At 58.8% G+C, this 19,208-nt stretch overlaps 2 protein-coding genes across 3 annotated transcripts in view; one reads left to right on the top strand and one right to left on the bottom strand.

Moving 5' to 3' along the window:
* SLC5A10 (solute carrier family 5 member 10) overlaps window positions 1–19,208 on the bottom strand; it is a 69,425-nt gene that overhangs the window by 31,951 nt on the left and 18,266 nt on the right. For both annotated transcript variants that reach the window (XM_002827121.3, XM_009251380.3), the window contains 2 exons: window positions 18,185–18,390; window positions 12,814–12,949 (listed from right to left, as the gene is read on the bottom strand). In XM_002827121.3, coding sequence (XP_002827167.2) covers window positions 12,814–12,949; window positions 18,185–18,390 — 342 coding nt within the window. The remainder of the gene's footprint in view (window positions 1–12,813; window positions 12,950–18,184; window positions 18,391–19,208) is intronic.
* FAM83G (family with sequence similarity 83 member G) overlaps window positions 1–19,208 on the top strand; it is a 35,379-nt gene that overhangs the window by 14,754 nt on the left and 1,417 nt on the right. The window contains exons 3-6 of the mRNA XM_009251378.4: window positions 1,696–1,863; window positions 10,129–10,253; window positions 10,950–12,219; window positions 17,655–19,208. The exon at window positions 17,655–19,208 is cut by the window's right edge and continues 1,417 nt beyond it. Coding sequence (XP_009249653.3) covers window positions 1,696–1,863; window positions 10,129–10,253; window positions 10,950–12,219; window positions 17,655–18,044 — 1,953 coding nt within the window. The 3' untranslated portion in view covers window positions 18,045–19,208. The remainder of the gene's footprint in view (window positions 1–1,695; window positions 1,864–10,128; window positions 10,254–10,949; window positions 12,220–17,654) is intronic.

Raw genomic sequence — 19,208 nt, 5'->3', positions numbered from 1 at the left:
CCAGCTACTCCCTCTGCCCCAAAACAGCCCTTCAGAAACAGAGAGATAGGGAGCAGTCATCTCCCCAGAGGACAGAGAGAACCCTAGGCCTTGGAGTTCTGGGAGTTCCAGCTGGTCCCACACCTCTGCTCTCTGCTCTGGGGGGACCACTGTCTCCCAGGCTCTCCGAGACTAAACGTCCAAGAGAAGGGACTGGAGACCAACCCTGACCTGACTCGGAGGTAGGTCCAGGCCCTGGCCCAACTTGCTTTGCGACATCCAACAAGCCTTACAACCTCATTGAGCCTCAGTTTACCTGGCTGCATGCTGGGCTGTCACCACCATGGTGCCTGTGAGAGGCTGCAGGAGTCAGGCTGACAAGACCCCCTGTAAATGGGAACGTGCGGGGTGACTGTGGGAGAAAGGCAGCAAACGGGCATCACCGAGCCCCCGCCCCAGCCCCCGGTCGGGCTCTTTGCAGGTGCTGCGGTATTCAGGTGTGCTCAATTCTCCTGAGAGATGGAGCACGCTATGCTGATGAGAAAACTGGGTCCAGAGAAGCCAGGTGTCTTGCTCAGGGTCACACAGTGAGTTTGAGGCCGGGCAGGTATGGAGCCCTCCCCTCTGCTGGAGTTTGGGCTTTGGTGCCAGGTGAACGATGGGTGTCAGCAGGGGCCTGAGGCCCAGGAGGAGCCCAGATGGGCCTGCAGGGGCCAGCCTGGTGAGCTCACTGTGGGGCGTGCAGACACGTCCCCAGCAGGCTCCAGGCTGCCTCCATCACGCTGAATCTCCACAGCCCAGCAAGGCTGAGTTCTGCTCTCTGGCAAGTCTGGGTAGTCTGTAGCCTGACTCTGTCCCCAGCTTGCTGTGTGGCCTAGGGCAGGTCCCTGGCCTCTTCTCCAGGTGGTCCTCAGACCTGGGATGGGGATGGTGGTGCCAGGCTCAGAGGGTGGGAGGGGTGGGGCTGCCCGAAAGTGGGACATGTGTCTGCATCAGCAGTGTAGGTGGCTGTGCCCAGGCACAGGCCCTGTCCTGACTCCCTCCCCTTGCTGCCCAGGGACAGGGAGGAGACTAGGTGTGAGAGAGGCCTGACAGTCACTGAGCCCCACTGGGGCCGGGCCCATACCACCTCATCCTGTCCTTCTGCATGTTCCACCTTGCACCTTCACTCACCCAGGCCCCCTGCCCTGTCGGTGGTACTTGGCTGGGCTGGGGGTAGGTAGGTATACCCTGACCACTGGGGCCCCACCCTGAGCCAGGTCCAGCAGGAGGTCACCTGCTATGGGGACAGATGTTGTCAGCTGACAGGAAGAGACCTGGTTTAGACACTGGCCAAAGTCCACACCAGCCCAGGAATGTAGGGGATGCCCCAGCGAGCCGCCATGCCAGCTGCTGCCCTTCCGGTCATTGACACATCAGGTTCATCTCAGCATTCCCAGGTTACAAGGAGGGCAGAGTGTAGCCGGCCCTGGCCTGCGAATGCACCAACACAGGGCCCCTGGGCTGAGCCCAGAGCTGGGACTGCAACTAGAACTTCAGGGCAAGAGAGGCCCCTGGCCCCTCACTTCCTGGTCCCGGGCCTGAGGCTCCAGGAGTAGAGCCAGAGTGGGCACCCATGAGAGGTTGGTGGCATGGGAGGGCTGTGCGTTCTGCCAGGGCACCCTGTCCCCACTGCTGCGCTGTCTGACAGGCCCTAGTCTCTCTTCTTGCTCCCAGGTGATAGCTGTGGTTATGGACATGTTCACCGACGTGGACATCTTCAAGGACCTGCTGGACGCCGGCTTCAAGAGGAAAGTGGCCGTGTACATCATCGTGGATGAGAGTAACGTCAAGTACTTCCTGCACATGTGTGAGCGGGCCTGCATGCACCTGGGGCACCTCAAGGTGAGCAGGCTCCTCACTTGCCTGGGTGGCTGGAGGGCAGGGGTCATTCAGTCTGTCAACAAACACTTCGAGTACCTGCCTGCTCTGGACGGAGTCCTGTGCCAGGCACTCAGAGTCCAGTAATCCTAGAGCCTCCTGCCAAGCAGTCACATAGCCTCTACTTGAATTCCCTGAGGGACAGGATACTCACTACCTCCAACGTGGCAGAGATAAGATAAACACTGATTAGGTGCTTGCTGACCAGGTGCTGGAGCTCATGCCAAGTGCTGCATCATGTTATTTCAGAGCAGCCCATGCCACATCGGTTATCTGTTTGCTTGCATACCTCTGGTGATAGTGTGCTCACTGCCTCCTCAGGTAGCTCGTGGCCTTTCTGGAGAGCTTCAACTCCCAGGAAGTCCTTTCTTGGGTTAAGCCCAAATCTGTCTCCTTAGAATGTCCATTTACTGGTTTTAGATTCTGGCTCAGACGGAGGAAGCTCCCTCAGGCTGGGGCCAGGGAAGGCTTCTGCGATGGGTGCACAGTTGAAGTGAATTTGAGGCACAAGAGCAGAGGAGAAAGAACCTTTGGGGTGGGGGAAACCGTGGAACAGAAGTGGAACAGAGAAGGCTGCCGATGGGGTCAGGGTGGGCTGTGGTTCTCAGCACTGTTTTGCTGTGTGTCCTTGGGCATGTCACCTCCCTTCTCTGGGCTATAGGATCTCATTGGTCCAACGCTCTTTTGCCCAGACACCCTGGCATTTCGTGTCTGGAGCCCTCCTTCTGCCAGCCATCGCTTGGCACCTGCTGTGTGCAGAGCGTTTCCCTGAGAGCAGATCAGCGTGCGTGATGACAGCGAATACTTCTCTTGCATTGGCCGTGCGCCAGGCCCTGTCACAGGCACTTTGCATTGGTTAATTTAATCCTCACAACAGCCTAGTGGGATAGGGAGTTGTTCCCATTTTGCAGATGAGGGAATGGAGCCACATACCCCATGTCACTGCTAGCAAGTTAAAGATAGTGGGGTAGGGGCCTGCTCCAGACCCTTGGGCTCAGCACCAGTGTCTGACAGGTCAGAATTCTGCAGTTTTCAGGCTTGTGGTCCTAGGAGAAGGGGCACCACCAGTCTGGTTAACAAGGGGCCGGGCTCCACGCCTGTAATTTGTCAGCATTCGTCAAGCGCGCCCACCCCCTCCAACCCCAACGCCTCCGGTTGAGTCCTTTCAAGTGGTTGTGAGCACTCCGTGGTGAGTCTCTAGCTCTTGGGACATTTTTAATGTGGTTTCCCTGGCGGGTTGGCCCCAAGCCCCATGCCTGCCTCACTCCCCGCTGCGTAATTAGCGCTGGGAATCAATTCCAGTGGCAGACAGCTCATGCCTGAGAGAGCCAGTGTGGAAAGGCCACTTTGGAAACCTGACTGCAGAAGGCCTGGCCCTGCCCGATGCCCAGGAAGAGACCCCAGTGGGGTCCCACCAGCACTGTGCCCCTGCCTCAGGCTCAGCGAGTGCTTCGAACTTCCCCCAGCGTGCAGACGCAGGCAGGGAGCAAGCCTGTCGGTTTGGAGCAGGGACCCTAACCTGGGGCCAGCCGCTCCAGAGGCCTCGGCTTCCACCCAGGCCCCTTCTCAGCAGAGAAGCCCTGGCTGCTCCTCTGCTTGCAGAGTTCTGAGTTTCCAGGAAGCCGGAGGCAATGGGGCAGGTGGGGGGCCTGGAGTGACTGGGCCTGAAGGGGCCTTGAGGTCATTCAGATGAGGCTCCCACAAGACAGATGGGGAAACTGAGGTCCGAGGGAGGCCATGCCTTGCCCAAAGCAATTCCCACCAATTTAGGGGTGGCGCCTAAAAGCCAATAGTGAGAAATCAGCTCTGACAAGGAGGCTGCAGATCCCTGGTACTCAAGCAGCAAATAATAAACAACTACAAATAATAACACAGAGCATCAAAGGATGAACTTGATCCCTTATATTAATTCTCTTATCCTTTTTATTGGCTCAACCAATCTTCTAGCACTCCCACCCTACTCATTCACACCAACTACTCAACTATCAACAAACCTAGGAATGGCCATCCCACTATGGGCAGGGGAAGTAGTCACTGGCTTCCATTATAAAACCAAAACCAAAGCCAACCTGCCAGCACAGGCTGCCCTGGTGCTGCCCACACGGCACTGGCCATTGACCTGCTGTGGGACCTGGGTGTGTGGTTCCACCTCTCTGGGCCTCGAGTGCCCCATGGCCATAGTGATGCCTCACGTGGTTGTGTGGGGGTGAAATTAATGGAGACGGTGGTTGTAAAGTGCTGTGTGTGCTGAGGAAAGTTATACAGCTACTGGCAAGAACCACACATTCTAAATCCCAGGCCCTGGGCTGGGGCAGGGGCTTGGGTATGAGGCCTGCCCTGTTCCACCCCCAGCCCTTCCACTGGCTGTGACCAGCTGGAAGGCAGCTGGCACTGCAGGTCCCTGGCCCGGCCTGCCCTGCTCAGCCGCCTCGCTTCCCCAGGGAAGGTGGCAGGGTCTGTAGGGTGATGTATCTGGGAGCTAGACGCCTCCATGGGAAAGTGTGACCTGGCTTCCTCATTCTCGCCTCTGAGCTTGCCCTTCCACGGCCCTGGGCGGGTGGTCAGAGGCCCTGAGAGCCCAGCCCCAGCCAAGTGTCACCCCCTGTTGAGGGCCTGCCTTGCCTGCCTACCTCCCTCACCTAGGGCTAGCTGGGCCCAGACCTGTCCCGGGAGCACTTCCTTTGCCGATAATCCCTGGACCTGCCCTCAGCCGCTGCCACTCCTGCCCAGCTCTGCACCAACCTGCCCCAGCTCCTTTGGGCCCAGGGTACAGGTTTTCTGGTAGGGTCATCCTTTTGACCTTGGGGTGTCAGGTGCCAGTTTGGGGGTGATACCAGGAGGCAGTCCTGAGCCCCAGCTGTGCCACCTGCATGGTAACCTTGGGCAGAGTCACTGAATCTTTCTAGGCCTCCATTGTCTTGTCTACAAAATGGGGATATGGTCATTTATCTGTCAGGGCTGCTGTGAAGAGTGAAGGAGGCTGTTTGTGCGGTGGGCCTTTGGTCACGAGCTCCCTTCCCATCCTGGCTTTGGCTGGGGACAGGCACAGCCCCGCCATGAGACGCAGCTCTGGTCTGAGTGCTGAGCGGCTTTCTTTCCCTCTGTGCCAGTGTCTGGCCGTGGTTCACCCTCACTTGGTTCCTTCCTCCTGAGCTTGGAGCCCACACCAACACACTCTCGAAACGCTGCCCTGTTGCTTGGGCCGAGCCCACTCCTGGTCCCCAGGTGAGGCGGGAGCAGCGTGCACCGGTGTCTTCCCAAATGTGGGGCTCCCAGCCATTCCTAAGCACCTCAGCCGGTCGCCCTGGCCGGCCCCAGTGGCCCTCCACATGGGAGTATGGGAATCACCACCCCAAATGACAAATAGGGAGCAGGCCTTGGGAAGAGGGCCAGAACTTTCACTGATACCCTCTAGGATCACAGGGCCAGGCCGCATGACTTGGCTGCTTTTTGGGGTGATACTGGGTGTGGAGAGATGCTCCCGGGCCAACCAGAGACAGGCTGGACCTGAGGCTTCCAGCTTAGGACAGACAAGAACCATGAGATGCCTGGGCCATCTGAAAAGCTAGTTGACTTCGTGCAGCCAAACTGGAAAAACCAGCAGCCCCTGGGCAAAGGCCAGATCCGTTTCCCGTTTCTGATGAACAAAGAAGCATCAGCTGGGACGGTCATGGGAAGGCACGCGGTGAGGAAGTGAGGATCGCTGCCGCTCAGGCCTCACGCTGGACAGGCCCGACCCAGCCCTTCTGCTGCCCAGGTTCCCCCATTCCCCGGGGATGCCTGGGTCTTGCTGTTTCTACCTGGGCCTGGGTCTGTGATGGATTCAGGGTATAAGGCAGGGTTCTCTTTTTTTTTTTTTTTTTGAGAGGGAGTCTTGCTTTGTCGCCCAGGCTGGAGTGCAGTGGCATGATCTTGGCTCACTGCAAGCTCTGCCTCCCGGGTTCATGCCATTCTCCTGCCTCAGCCTCCCCAGTAGCTGGGACTACAGGCGCCCGCCACCATGCCCGGCTAATTTTTTGTATTTTTAGTAGAGATGGGGTTTCACCATGTTAGCCAGGATGGTCTCGATCTCCTGACCTCGTGATCCGCCCGCCTTGGCCTCCCAAAGTTCTGGGATTACAGGCGTGAGCCACCGTGCCTGGCCAAGGCAGGGGTTCTCAAACGGGGGGATTCACTCTGCTGAGGGACATTTGGCATTTTTAACTGTCCACCTTGGGGGTACTACCAGCATTGAGTGACCAAGGATGTTGTTAAACATCCTACACTGCCGGGGACAGGTCCCACACAAAAGGGGACGTGTATCAGTTGTGCAGAGGCTGAGCAGCCCTGGCCTAGGGGAGAGAGGAGCCCCTCAGACCAGGGCGTTGGAGCTAGGCTGGCCCTGCCCCTACATGCCGTCACATACTTTGGGCCAAATGTGGTTTACAAAGGGCCCACCACCCCAACTTCACAACAGCCTGGAGAAGGCCAGGGTGAGTGTTTACCGCCCCTCTCCACTCTCCACAGAGAGAGACAGGCCCTGTAGAAGACAGCGGAGGCTGCTGGGGGCCAGCACCTCAGGCAGCCAGGCTCCCGCCGCCATGTCGGACTCTGTTCCTTGCGTTCCTCACACTAGGCCTGGCCTCAATGTTCCCAGCTCAGACCTGGTCAGGATGCATCTGTGGGCCTCCCCACTCCTCTACCAGGCCAGGAGATGCCAGCAGGGCCCTGAGGAGGTGGGTGATGAAGGAGCCCTGTCCTCAGTCCTGGCCCAGCCCAGGGCTACTGGGAGACAGTGGGCAGGTCACTTCCCCTCCCTGAGCCCACCAACCACCCACCCAGTACGGCTGACAGTCCTGGCCTCCCTGGGGAGTCCATCCCTCCTGGATGTTTTGTGGTCCTCTGTGTTGGTTCCCCACAGCCCACTGTGCCACTTCCAGTTCATGGGGCACCCACTGGGAGCTGGACACATTCCCTGGGTGGGCCCCACCTGTACTGTGGCTCTATTCAGTCCTCACAGCAGCCTTGCAGCACAAGGATGAGTAGGCCCTTTCATAGATGAGAAAATTGAGGCATGGAAAGAAAGGCCTTGGTTGGCGTCCATTTGGTGCTAGGACTGGAGCCTGTTTGACTGGAGCTCAGGAATGCCTAGACCCTAGACCCGCTCTGCTCCAGGGGCTCCTGAGCTCAGCCCCCTCTGCCTCCCACCAGTGGGCTTGGCACAGTTGGATCACGTGTCCTTTAAGCACATGTGGCCTGGAGGCCTGAGGGGATTGGGGGTAGGGTGCTGTAGTTTGCCCCAGCCTTGGAGCCCCCACCTTGCTACCCGCTGAGAGCAGATGAAGCACCGCCCGGCCGTCCTCCCCTGCCCTGACTCGCCCTTGACGTCCTCTCTTACGTATGAGGAAACTGAGGTCCCAGAGGGTCCAAAGACTTGCCCAGGGCACCCCTCTTGGGCCAGCCCCGGCGTCCCTCCACCCATCTGCTGTCCTGTGCCGGGGGTGTCCCAGGAGCTCAGAGACAATGCGGCTTTGTGGGATCCTCCACCTCTGCGCACGCGAGCCCAGAGTCTTGAGACGTTACCTCATCCAGGCCAGGCCCTGTGGGGTGGGGCCCATCCAGGCACAAGCTGGGGAGCAGGCCATGAGGCAAGAGGTGGGGGGCCCTGCTGCAGGCCCCCACCTGCTGCTGAGCCCCAGGTAGAACGGGCCTAAGAGTTGGAGGCCCGCCCTGCTGTGTGCTAAGGGAGACTAAGGCCCAGCAAGGGCCGGGGACTTGCTCGGAGTCACACAGCGAGTCAGCGGCCCAGCCGAGGCCTGCGGCTCACATGGAGGCTGAGTCACTCTGAGATGGAAGTGGTGACTTTCCGAGCCCTCATCAGGACAAGGTTTGGGATGGGTGGGGACAGACACTATCCAGAAGGGTCCTGATGCTGGTGGCTGATTTTCCAGGCTAAGGAGGGGTCTGTGGCTGGGCCAGGAGCCTGCAGAAGGCGATGGAGCTGGGCTCGGTTGGGCTCAGTGACAAGGAAGGCCTCGTACCACCTCCAGGATCTTTGTCCGACTTCTCAACTCCGTGTTGGGTACAAAGTCACGAGTGCTAATTGTCCTGGGCCGTGGCCAGCTTCCTGCTGAGCTGGCTGTGTGCAGACCTGCAGCCTGCGGGGCGGGGGGCCGGCGAGGGCGGCCCTGGGAGCAGAGGCTTATCTGCTTTCTGCACTGGGCCCTGTGACAAGGCGATTGTTTATCCCACAGGTGGGCATCAGATGGGGACTCACCCACGGCCCACACCTGCCTGCCTCTGTGGTTGCTTGCCTGGGGCCACCCCAGCCACAGGGGTCTGGAACACAGAAAGGACTGGCAGGGCAGGAGGCTGGACGGCATGGCAGGTGGCTCTGCTCTCTCAGGCTCCCCTCCTCTCCCATAGCATTCACTTCACACACCCACTGCCTGATGCCAGAACTGCTCCTGAGATGCACACCCAACCCCATCGCTTGGCTCCCTCCTGGCACCAGGGCCAAGCTCAGGCCCTTAAGCCGGTGCAGGGTCTTTTACCAGGAGCCCGCCCCTGCTCACTCTGCAGGCTCCATCACCCACCCCTCCTCCCCTGAGGTGCTCTTGTACAAAGGCCTCTCATGCCTGGCCTTTGAATCCCTTCCCTGGAATGCTTCCCCACCTCCCGCTGTGATCTATGTCATCCTTTCCCGGGAGCCTCCCGGCCAGCCCTTCACACTCCAGGCTACTTCTCTGCGATCCTGGGCATTCAGCTTGTTTTCGTTTACCCCCCAGCCTCCCCTTCACCTCCCAGGTGGGATCCTCATCACAGGCATCTCTGCAGCTGGAGGCCTCGGCAGGGGTTGATGACTATGTGAATGAGTGGAGTGAATAAGCTGGGGCCAGTGAGTGGGTGAGGGGACAGACCAGTACATCACAGCTCAGCCTGACTAAGAACACGTCATAGCCGAGAGCCAGAAGCCGCCACAGAGCCCTTCGGGAGGGAGTGAGACTCCCATCACAGGAGGCATGCAGGCAGACCAGTCAGGAATCCCCGGAGTTGGTGTTAAAACTGAGATTCCCTGCCTGACCGCAGGCCTCCTGAGTCAGACCCTCAGGGCACCCAGGAGCATTTCTTACACAAGGCCCTAGACAGGGGCCAGATGAGCCCCAGGTCCCCTTTACACCTGTGATTCTACTTCGGGATGCCCTTGGCCATCCTCGACACCTGGGTTCCAGCCAGGCTCGCCCTGCCCTTCCTGGGGTCTGCCGTGCCCAGCACCAGCCTTTACCATCTGCTCCTCCCTCACAGCAGGCCCTGCTACCAGGGGGAGGGAAGTCAGCACCTGGAGCTCGTAACACACAGGCCCTTGGCAGCTCCAGAGACTCCACACTGGGACAGAGGGCCCTTATGTGGCCAGGGTCCAGGAAAAGGCCGGTGACGACCTGGCCTTGGAGCTGAGGCAGTTGAGGGGCCCGCTGTGCTCCTCATGCCCAAGGAGCCCTCTTCTCCTTGGGTCTCAGCTCCCTTTGCCACAGTCTCTGAGGGCCTTCCTGACCTGCTCCTGGGCCAAACAGTGTAAGCCGGCACAGCATTGAATCTCTGACCATTTACAGGACCTGGCCTGGGTGCTGGGTGGTGTTCTGGCCACGGAGAAGGAGAAAGGTTTGCTGTGAGTCCTGCCCTCGGAGCAGAGCCCAGCAGAGACAGGGGTGTTGAGAAGCACAGGGGAGAGGCTGGGTAGGGCCACGCCCCCTGGAAGGCCACAGACTTATCGGAGTATAAGGCACAGATTCCGCAGGGCAGGCCCCCTTCCTGCCCTCCTCTGGCTACATCACCCCCTAGCCACCCACGAGACACTTCTAAAACGTGTGCACATCACCCTCCCGCTCAGGACCCCACCACAGCATCCACCACCCATGCCAGCATTTCCCAAACTGGCTGGCTGTGTAAGCCTTTTGCTGCCTGATGCTGCTCTTTCAGACACCTTCGGGGCCAAAGCCCAGACCATCTCATCCCACCCCCTTTGTACCAGTGCCTGCCCCCTCTGCAGCTTCACGGCTCAGCAGCTCCCTCCTTACCCTGGGCCCTGCAGTCCCAGACACACCAGCCCCTTTCTCCAGGCCTTACAGCCTCTTCCTTCCCCTCCTGACTACTCCAGAGTCCCCTCTGAGCCCTGGGCAGCTGCCGTCCTCCCCTCGCCCTGTGTGGTCAGGGTTGCAGTCGTGTAATTCTGTCTCTTGGTTCCCAATACAGAATCTCAGAGTGCGGAGCAGCGGGGGAACCGAGTTCTTCACGCGGTCGGCAACCAAGTTCAAGGGTGCCCTGGCCCAGAAGTTCATGTTTGTGGATGGAGACCGGGCTGTGTGCGGCTCCTACAGGTGACTCCAGCTTTCAGGGAAGTTGTGGGAGAGGTACCTCTGGCTCCCAACTGGCTTCTGCCCTTAATCCTAACCCTGGTTATTCCGATTCATTGGTCCCAAGGCTGCTGAGGTGTGTGCAGGGCTGGAGCACATCTGCCTGCTTGTCTGTCTCTGGAGGCAGGCAGAGAAGAGCTTTGTCTGAGGACGCTGTTGTTCCAGCTTGGAGATGTCACTGGCCTGGAGGTGGGGTGTGGCCAGGCCATGCCTTCGCAAGCCTATGGGGGTCACTCTGAGAGCCGTCCTTAGGGATGGGGCCAGCTCTGTGGGCACCACCACACGGGGCATGGGGTGGGCGCTGCCCATGGTTACATGGGGGTTGGTGGCAGCATAGACACATGGCAGCAGCGGCCATCATGTGCGGCACCCCCTACGGTGTCCAGGACCTTCCTGAGCTGCTTAGTGAATCCCGTACCAGCCTGAGAGGAGCACAGCGCCCTGCCATTTGCAGAGGTGGGAACGGGCTTGGTGCAACCAACTTGCTTGACATCCGACTCAGTCTGACCCCACAGCATGCACCTGCTCTCTGCCCCCATTCACTTCTTGATCCGAGGGCCCTGCGGCCACAGTCTGAGGCTCAGCAGCTATGGGTGCACGGGGGCTGGGCGGAAGATGCAGGGTCATGTGCCTGACCAGCGCCCTCTCCCTCTGTTGCAGCTTCACGTGGTCAGCCGCGCGGACGGACCGGAATGTGATCTCCGTGCTGTCTGGCCAGGTGGTGGAGATGTTCGACCGGCAGTTCCAGGAGCTGTACCTCATGTCACACAGTGTGAGCCTCAAGGGCATCCCTATGGAGAAGGAGCCAGAGCCGGAGCCTATCGTGCTGCCCTCTGTGGTCCCCCTGGTGCCCGCGGGCACTGTGGCCAAGAAGCTCGTCAACCCCAAGTACGCACTTGTCAAGGCCAAGAGCGTCGACGAGATTGCCAAGATCTCCTCTGAGAAGCAGGAGGCCAAGAAGCCCCTGGGGCTGAAAGGCCCAGCGCTGGCCGAGCATGCAGGGGACCTCCCTGAGCTGCTGCCACCCATCCACCCAGGACTGCTCCACCTGGAGAGGGCCAACATGTTTGAGTACCTGCCCACGTGGGTGGAGCCAGACCCGGAGCCTGGCAGCGACATCCTGGGCTACATCAATATCATCGACCCCAACATCTGGAACCCCCAGCCCAGCCAGATGAACCGCATCAAGATCCGTGACACCTCCCAGGCCAGCGCCCAGCACCAGCTGTGGAAGCAGAGCCAGGACAGCAGGCCCCGTCCAGAGCCTTGCCCTCCCCCAGAGCCCAGTGCCCCCCAGGACAGTGTCCCAGCTGAGAACGGCCTCCCCCAGGGGGACCCTGAGCCATTGCCCCCTGTGCCCAAGCCCCGGACAGTCCCTGTGGCAGATGTACTAGTCCAGGACAGCAGTGATATTGGCTGGGTCCTGGAGCTCCCCAAAGAGGAGGCTCCCCAGAATGGGACAGACCACAGTCTACCCAGGATGGCAGGCCCAGGCCACGCCCCACTCCAGCGGCAGCTATCTGTGACCCAGGATGACCCCGACAGCCTTGGGGTGGGGTTCCCCAATGGGCTGGATGGGGCGGAAGAAGAAGATGATGACGACTACGTAACCCTCAGTGACCAGGACAGCCACTCAGGCAGCTCCGGCCGTGGCCCTGGCCCCCGACGGCCCTCAGTGGCCTCCTCTGTGTCAGAGGAGTACTTCGAGGTGAGAGAGCACTCAGTCCCTCTCCGGAGGCGCCACTCAGAGCAAGTGGCCAACGGGCCAACCCCACCACCGCGCCGGCAGCTGAGTGCCCCCCATATAACCCGAGGGACCTTTGTTGGACCCCAGGGTGGCTCCCCGTGGGCCCAGAGTCGGGGGAGAGAAGAAAAAGATACGTCGAAGAGGATGATGCAGGCCCAGCGCTCCACAGACAAGGAGGCACAGGTGGGTTAGGGTCCCTGCACACCAGGGGTCACGAGTCCCTCCCTGCCAGCCACCCAAGAGCTCGAGCTGCTGTCTTCTGGGCTACCATGTCCCTGACTCTGATGACTTCAATTCCCTTGTTACAGATGGGGAAACTTGATGAACAGGCAGGGGTGGGAACCAGCCAGGGCCATATCGAAGGCCATCATTAATGCTGGGGACTCTTGGTCCCAGCGTCCTGAAAAGGCAACCTAAGGAAATGCACGTTTCCCCACCCAGAGGTCTCCAAAGCCTGTGGTTAGAGGATCTTGATGGCACCTGCCAGATGGGTGGCACAGTCCCTAGTCTGCAGATGAGGAAACGGCGGGGCACAGGGACGTTCATTTACAGCCTTGAGGTCACACAGCAGTAAGTGATACCTGTCCAGACCTTGTGCCAAGCCACATCCATGTCAATCCCTTTGATTGTGGCCCTGAGGACCACTCTCCCCACTCCCCAGGTTGGGGAACAGTTCACATCTATCCTTTGCCTCTTCTCCTGGTGACGTTTTCAGGACAAGGTCCCAGAACCCTGGGTGCCCTGCAGCCTGGGCTCAGTGCCCGGAGCCCATCTTACCTGGGAACAGTGCGCGGCTGATCATGCCCGGCATGATGATCAGGCCCATGGGGAGCATCTTGAGGTAGCTGGCCAGGATGGAGCCTGCCTTGGCATGGTTCAGGTCCCGGGCTGACAGTGACCGCTGCACGATGACCTGGGGGTGGAGTGCGAGATGGAGTGAGTCCAAGCCTGAGGGACGCTTGTGTCAGGATTGGTCCTTCGTGGGCCTCAGGGAGTGGGCATGAGGCACGATGATGTCCCATTAACCTCCGACCTGCCCAAAACAGCCACACTCAAAGCCCTAATACTGTCAGCGTCCCCCCAGGAGAGCTCACTTCAGCAGGCCAAGCAGCGAGAGCCGAGGTACACTCATTCCCAGGGACTCAGTCCCCTGACCTGTCAACAGGGGAGGTGTGGATCCTGCCCAGCCCACCACCCCTGGCAATTGTCAGGGCTGGAGGAGACCCTGGGTGGGGTGGTATGGGGACACACACCCCTACCCTCATCTCCTGGACCCTCATGACAGCAGCTGGCACATTTATAGTGCCAGGAGCAGACACTGGCGCCAACTGTGGTTGCATGGCTGGCAGAGTTCAGGTGCTTTAAGACCTGGGGTTTGGAAAGCTTGCAGTTCAGTAGCAGAGGGAGGCTAGAAGCTACCTGAGGACACCGGGCCTTCTGGGAGCCTTCAGCAAATCCTAACCAGGCCTTTCCAGATTTGCAGAATGGGAGGAGGGAGTGGTAATTTGGACCCATAATGTCTGAGATCCCTTCCAGCACTGATATTACGATTCTACTTCAAAAGAGTTACTTTTTAAACAGCTTTATTGAGATATTCGCAGACCATATAGTTCACCCAAAGTGTACACTGTTCCCATGGTTTTTAGTACGTTCACAAAGTTGTACGACCTATGACTCTGAAATGTAACTGGTTTTCCTTTGTGGTTCTACAGTTTAAGTCACCACCTGCAACTCAGGAGCAGGAAGCCTCCGTGATTTTTTTTTTTTTTTGAGACGGAGTTTCACTCTTGTTGCCCAGGCTGGAGTGCAATGGCGCAATCTCGGCTCACCGTAACCTCTGCCTCCCAGGGTTCAAGGGATTCTCCTGCCTCAGCCTCCCAAGTAGCTGGGATTACAGGCATGAGCCACCATGCCCGGCTAATTTTTTTTTTTGTATTTTTAGTAGAGATGGGGTTTTACCATGTTGGTCAGGCTGGTCTCGAACTCCTGACATCAGGTGATCCGCTCGCCTCGGCCTCCCAAAGTGCTGGGATTACAGGCGTGAGCCACCGCGTCCGGCTGCCTCCGTGATTTTAACTTACTTTCCAAAGCTTGCTAGTTTAACGGACAGCTCCCAGCATTTACCCCTAAGCTGTGGATGTCACGGAAACATTAATTACAGAGGCTAGGAGTGCCTGCGGGCTGCAGCCTCCGAACTCAGGGCAAGCTGCTGTCCTTCCTGCTTCTCTGCCAGCTTGCTGTGACTTGGGAGAAGTCCTTGCCTCAGTTTGGGCCTCAGTTGCCCCATCTGGACAATGAGAGTTAGATGGTGGTTCTTTCTAGGTGCTTGGGAGAGAAGCATTTCCCTAAGACCCTGCATATCTTTCTGCCATTAATGGGATATTCGCCTCTATATTTCAATCCGTGCTCATGGCAGCTGGCCCTGGGACAGGTGCTGTCACCCCAGTTGGAGAAGCTGAGGCTCAGAGTTTCCATGAGCTGTGAGGCCTGCCAGTCCCCCTGAATAGGGCAGGGGCTTTCCCCACCCCTGACCGTCAGATAGCAAGGCTGGGTCCCCAACTCAGATGTCAGCAGGCCACTGCTCACCCCCACCTCCCAGCACTGGTGTCCAGTCCCAGCCAGGCCCTCTTCCCTGAGGAAGCCGGCACTCACTCCCTGAGTGGCCATTTCACCTTGGGCTCCTCATCTGCAAAATGAGGAGAGTTGTTGCAACGACCTAAGTGAGGCTGCTAGTGTAGCCAGCCAAGCCTGTCCCTGGCTCCTCAAGGGCCTCCGGTGAATGTGAGTTCTCTTTCTCAGGGAAGATGATGAATGAGTTTTGGGGTGTGGCCACTGGAGTCAGCACGCTGCCCACGAAAGCTGTGGTTGCTGTTACGACTGAGGTGGCTGCTGCTGACTAAGGGAGGGCACCCGGCCTGGAGCTGCAGCATCAGCAGGTGACAGAGCTGGCAGGACCCTGGGAGGCCTTCTGGTCTGTGCACCGCCCTGTTTCACAGACAGGGACACACCAAGGCCCAGGGAGGGGCAGGGGCATAGCCCAGACGGGAGCCCAGACCAGGGCTCTGTCCACTGGACCCTTTGCCTCTTTGTTACTGGTTTTGTTTCTGGTTAGAAAAATGCCACCTACTTGTCATGGATGAGCCAGAAGATAGTGAACGGCCCATGCCTGTATCCCAGCACTTTGGGAGGCCAAGGTGGGTGGATTACTTGAGGTCAGGAGTTCAAGACCAGCCTGGCCAACATGGTGAAACCCCGTTTCTACTAAAAATACAAAAATTGTCCGGGCACGGTGGCTCACGGCTGTAATCCCAGCACTTTGGGAGGCCTAGGTGGGCGGATCACGAGGTCAGGAGTTCGAGACCAGCCTTGCCAACATGGTGAAACCCCGTCTCTATTAAAAATACAAACATTAGCCGGGCATGGTGGTATACGCCTGTAATCCCAGCTACTTAGGAGGCTGAGGCAGGAGAATTGCTTGAACTCAGGAGGCGGAGGTTGCAGTGAGCCGAGATCACACCACTGCACTCCAGCCTGGGTGACAGAACAAGACTATGTCTCTGGAGAAAAAAAAAAAAAAAAAAAAACTTAAAAAAAAAATACAAAAATTAGCCAAGTGTGGTGGCATATGCCTGTAGTCCCAGCTACCTGGGTGGCTGAGACAGGAGAATCACTTGAACCTGGGAGGCGGAGCTTGCAGTGAGCTGAGATGGTGCCACTGCACTCCAGCCTGAGCAACAGAGCAAGACTCCATCTTAAAAAAAAGCAAAACACCCCTATGGTCTCAGCACACAGAACTGCTGCCTCCCTTCTGACTAGACTGTGGCTGTCTTTGAGGGCTACCCTGGCCACAGAGCAAAGTGGAGTCGGACCTCTAGGTGCCCCTAAAAGTCCCCAGTGTCAGTGAGAGCCACACAGAGACCAGGAACCTCAAGCAGGACTAGTGCCTGGGCTTCTGGACCGAGGGCCCGCATCCACCAGGCAGATCCAGCCCGAGGGGAGGAGGATGGGGAGGTAGGGCAGAGGCCAGGCTACAGCTCCAATGCGGTTGGTGTCCTGAACCAACTGGTGTCAGCAGTGTCCCTCCTCCACCTCCCTGTGTGATCCTCTCTGGGCCTCTGGCTCCTTATCTGTGCAGTGGGGCCCGCCCAACCCTGACCCCAAGGCCAGGACATGTGCAGATTCGTTTGGCCTTGATGGGAAAATCTCCTGACTGATGTTCCACCCAGAGAAGCCTGTGCCATGCCAAGCCCATGCTGCGTTGGGAGGAGGTGGGAGGTGGCAGGTATAAAGGGGCTCAGCCTGGCAGGGTACCACATGCCTACTGGGCCCCAAAGGCCAACCTTTCACCGGCCCCTGGCCCACTGGGGCTGGCCCTCAGCCCTCCCAGGAGAACTGGGCAGACGCCTGCTGTGAGCCCACCTGTTCCCTGGAGAGCCCTCCCATGAGGCATGGCGGATGTGGGCAGCTTGTGAGCACAGCATGCCGGAGTATGAGGGGCCCTGCTTGAGGACCACGTGTTACAGATGGGGAAACTGAGGCTCGGCCTTCCAGAGCTTCTGATAGCTCCCAGTTGGGGTCTGTTCTTTTTTTTTTTTTTTAGACGCACTCTCGCTCTGTCCCCCAGGCTGGAGTGCAGTGGCGCGATCTCGGCTCACCATCAACTCCACTTCCCAGGTTCACGCCATTCTCCTGCCTCAGCCTCCCAAGTAGCTGGGACTACAGGCGCCCGCCACCGCACCCAGCTAATTTTTTGTATTTTTAGTAGAGACGGGGTTTCATTGTGTTAGCCAGGATGGTCTCGATCTCCTGACCTCGTGATCCGCCCATCTCAGCCTCTCAAAGTGCTGGGATTATAGGCTTGAGCCACCGCGCCTGGCCAGGTCCGTTCTTACTGTTGGAACCCAGGGAGGGTCTCTGGGCAGATACTGACGGAGCCCGTGCTGCTTGGGAGAGGAAGAGCAGAGTCGGGAACCACAGAAAAGTCACTCCACTCTGACTTCAGATCCAGCCTGTCTCTGGCCTCAGTGCTCTGGCCTATGAATGGAGCTGGTCGGGCCTACTCCCAGGGGAGGCCATGTGGGAAAGGCTTGTGTGAGCGCTGTCATCGTTCATTCCACAGAGGCTGGCTGTGGCTGCCTTGTCCTATGGTGGACCCCTGGGGCTGGGTCCAGAGGCATGGACAATCGTGGGGCCTGTGCCCACTGCTTCACAGGCCTTTTCCCACCCACATGCTCCCTGGAGCTGCCCACGGCCTTTGGGACAAGCAAAGCAAGGGCACCATCTGCTTCTGCCCAGAGACAGGAAGCAGCTCATCTGAGGTCACCTGGAAGGCTGGTGACAGGGTCTTGAGGGCAGGGCCAGAGTCACCCCCTGCACACAACAGAAACTCCTGCATTACTTCCAACAACCCCATTCAGCCCATTTCCAACCACGTCCCAGGCCTGTGTCAGAATAGAGGAGGCTAGGGGGATGAGCTGGGAGGAAGCTGCCTTGCTACACCCACAAAGGGCAGGAGGAGAACCCAGGTCTGCCGGCTCCTGTGTGCCTGAGCAGGGTCCTGTGCTGGGGCGGGGCTGGCCCTTCTTGCTCAGCCTCACTCTCTGCTCTCTCTCTCCCAGGGCCAGCAGTTTCATCATCACAGGGTCCCTGCCTCAGGGACTAGGGATAAAGACGGCTTCCCAGGACCCCCTAGGTACCGCTCTGCTGCTGACGGCGTCCAGAGCTCTACCAGAAACACTGGCCCAGCCATGGCCGGCCCCCACCACTGGCAGGCCAAGGGAGGCCAGGTACCCCGCCTGCTCCCGGATCCTGGCAGCCCAAGACTGGCCCAAAATGCCCGCCCCGTGACCGATGGCAGGGCCACCGAGGAGCATCCGAGTCCCTTTGGAATCCCATACTCCAAACTGTCTCAGTCGAAGCACCTGAAGGCCAGGACGGGCGGTAGCCAGTGGGCCTCATCCAACTCTAAACGGAGGGCTCAAGCCCCCCGGGACCGCAAAGACCCCTAGCAGCATGTCCCAGCCTGGAGCCACACCTTCTGAGGCCCCAGCCCAGACTCATGATGCGGAGGGCAGACGGGCCGCCTGCGCCTACCAGAGCCCACTGGGACGGCAGGAAGGTGGGATGGGCGGGAGACGTTGGCACTCACCTGGTCGGTGCACCAGTACCAGGTGGCCATGATGGTCAGGCCAAAGGTCATCCCGGTCCACGGTAGGTCCCCTGTGTGGGGGTCTCGAAACATGTGCATGGCGTCTGTACGCGGCAGGTGGCAGGTGGTGTTGGCAATGGTCCTGGAGGGAATGGCCCGGGCGTAGGCTGCCTCCAGCTGCCCGTAACCACCGATCTGGTCAAAAGCTGGAGGGGTCAGGGTGGAACAGGGACAGTTTGGTGGTTGGGGGGCCCTGACTCCCTGGGCTCCCCCTGCCTTCATCTCACAAGAAACTTCCTGATGCATCAAACTTGAGTTTTTTTCCACCTCATCTTTCCCAGTGTTTGGAAAGGTGTGAGGGTAGAGGGTTTTTTTTTAAAGGTGTATTTGAATAACTATTTTATTTGTATTTAAAATAATACTATTAAGTAAGCATTTTGCACATGGGCACCCCAGTGTCCCGCTGGCCCAGCAGGAGTCACTGTTGGCCTCTGGACACTCATCGGCCTTGGGCAAGGGGTTCTCAGCCAGGTTTCTGATTGTCGATTCAAGGAAGCAAAAGTAATTTTTCTTGACATTTGAGGACCTTCCTGAGGCTTCTAAAGTGTTCATCCTGATCACCTGAAGGGTGTGATTTTAGCAGAGCTGCGAGTGGCTGGTGGTGATGTGGCCCCACCCCCTGAGGCACAGAGAAGAGGGAGACAGAGGTCCAGAGAGGGATGAGGCCTCCACCAAGACTACATAGCCATCTGGCGGGCTCAAGCCGGGGCCTTTTCCTCTCCAGTCCAGAACACCTCACTGTTCCTGTCTACCTCGGGATCAGGGCCCGGCATGGCCAAGCCCTGGCCCATCTGTGTCTGTGTCACTCCCCCCCCTTCCAGACTGGGCCTGGCTGCTGGGATCCCTCTTATGCAGTGGGTCCCAGGGACACTAGAGCCCCTGGTCTGAGAGGGAGAAGCCTGGATGTAGGAAAACCAGTTTCCACCCCAGGCCCCACTCCTTAGCCTTCTCCAAGTGGGACATG

This window comes from Pongo abelii, chromosome 19 (assembly GCF_028885655.2).
Source record: "Pongo abelii isolate AG06213 chromosome 19, NHGRI_mPonAbe1-v2.0_pri, whole genome shotgun sequence".
NCBI classification, from domain to species: Eukaryota; Metazoa; Chordata; class Mammalia; order Primates; family Hominidae; genus Pongo; species Pongo abelii.
The sequence above is the reverse complement of the archived record's forward strand: the minus strand, read 5'-3'. Positions and strand labels throughout refer to the sequence as shown.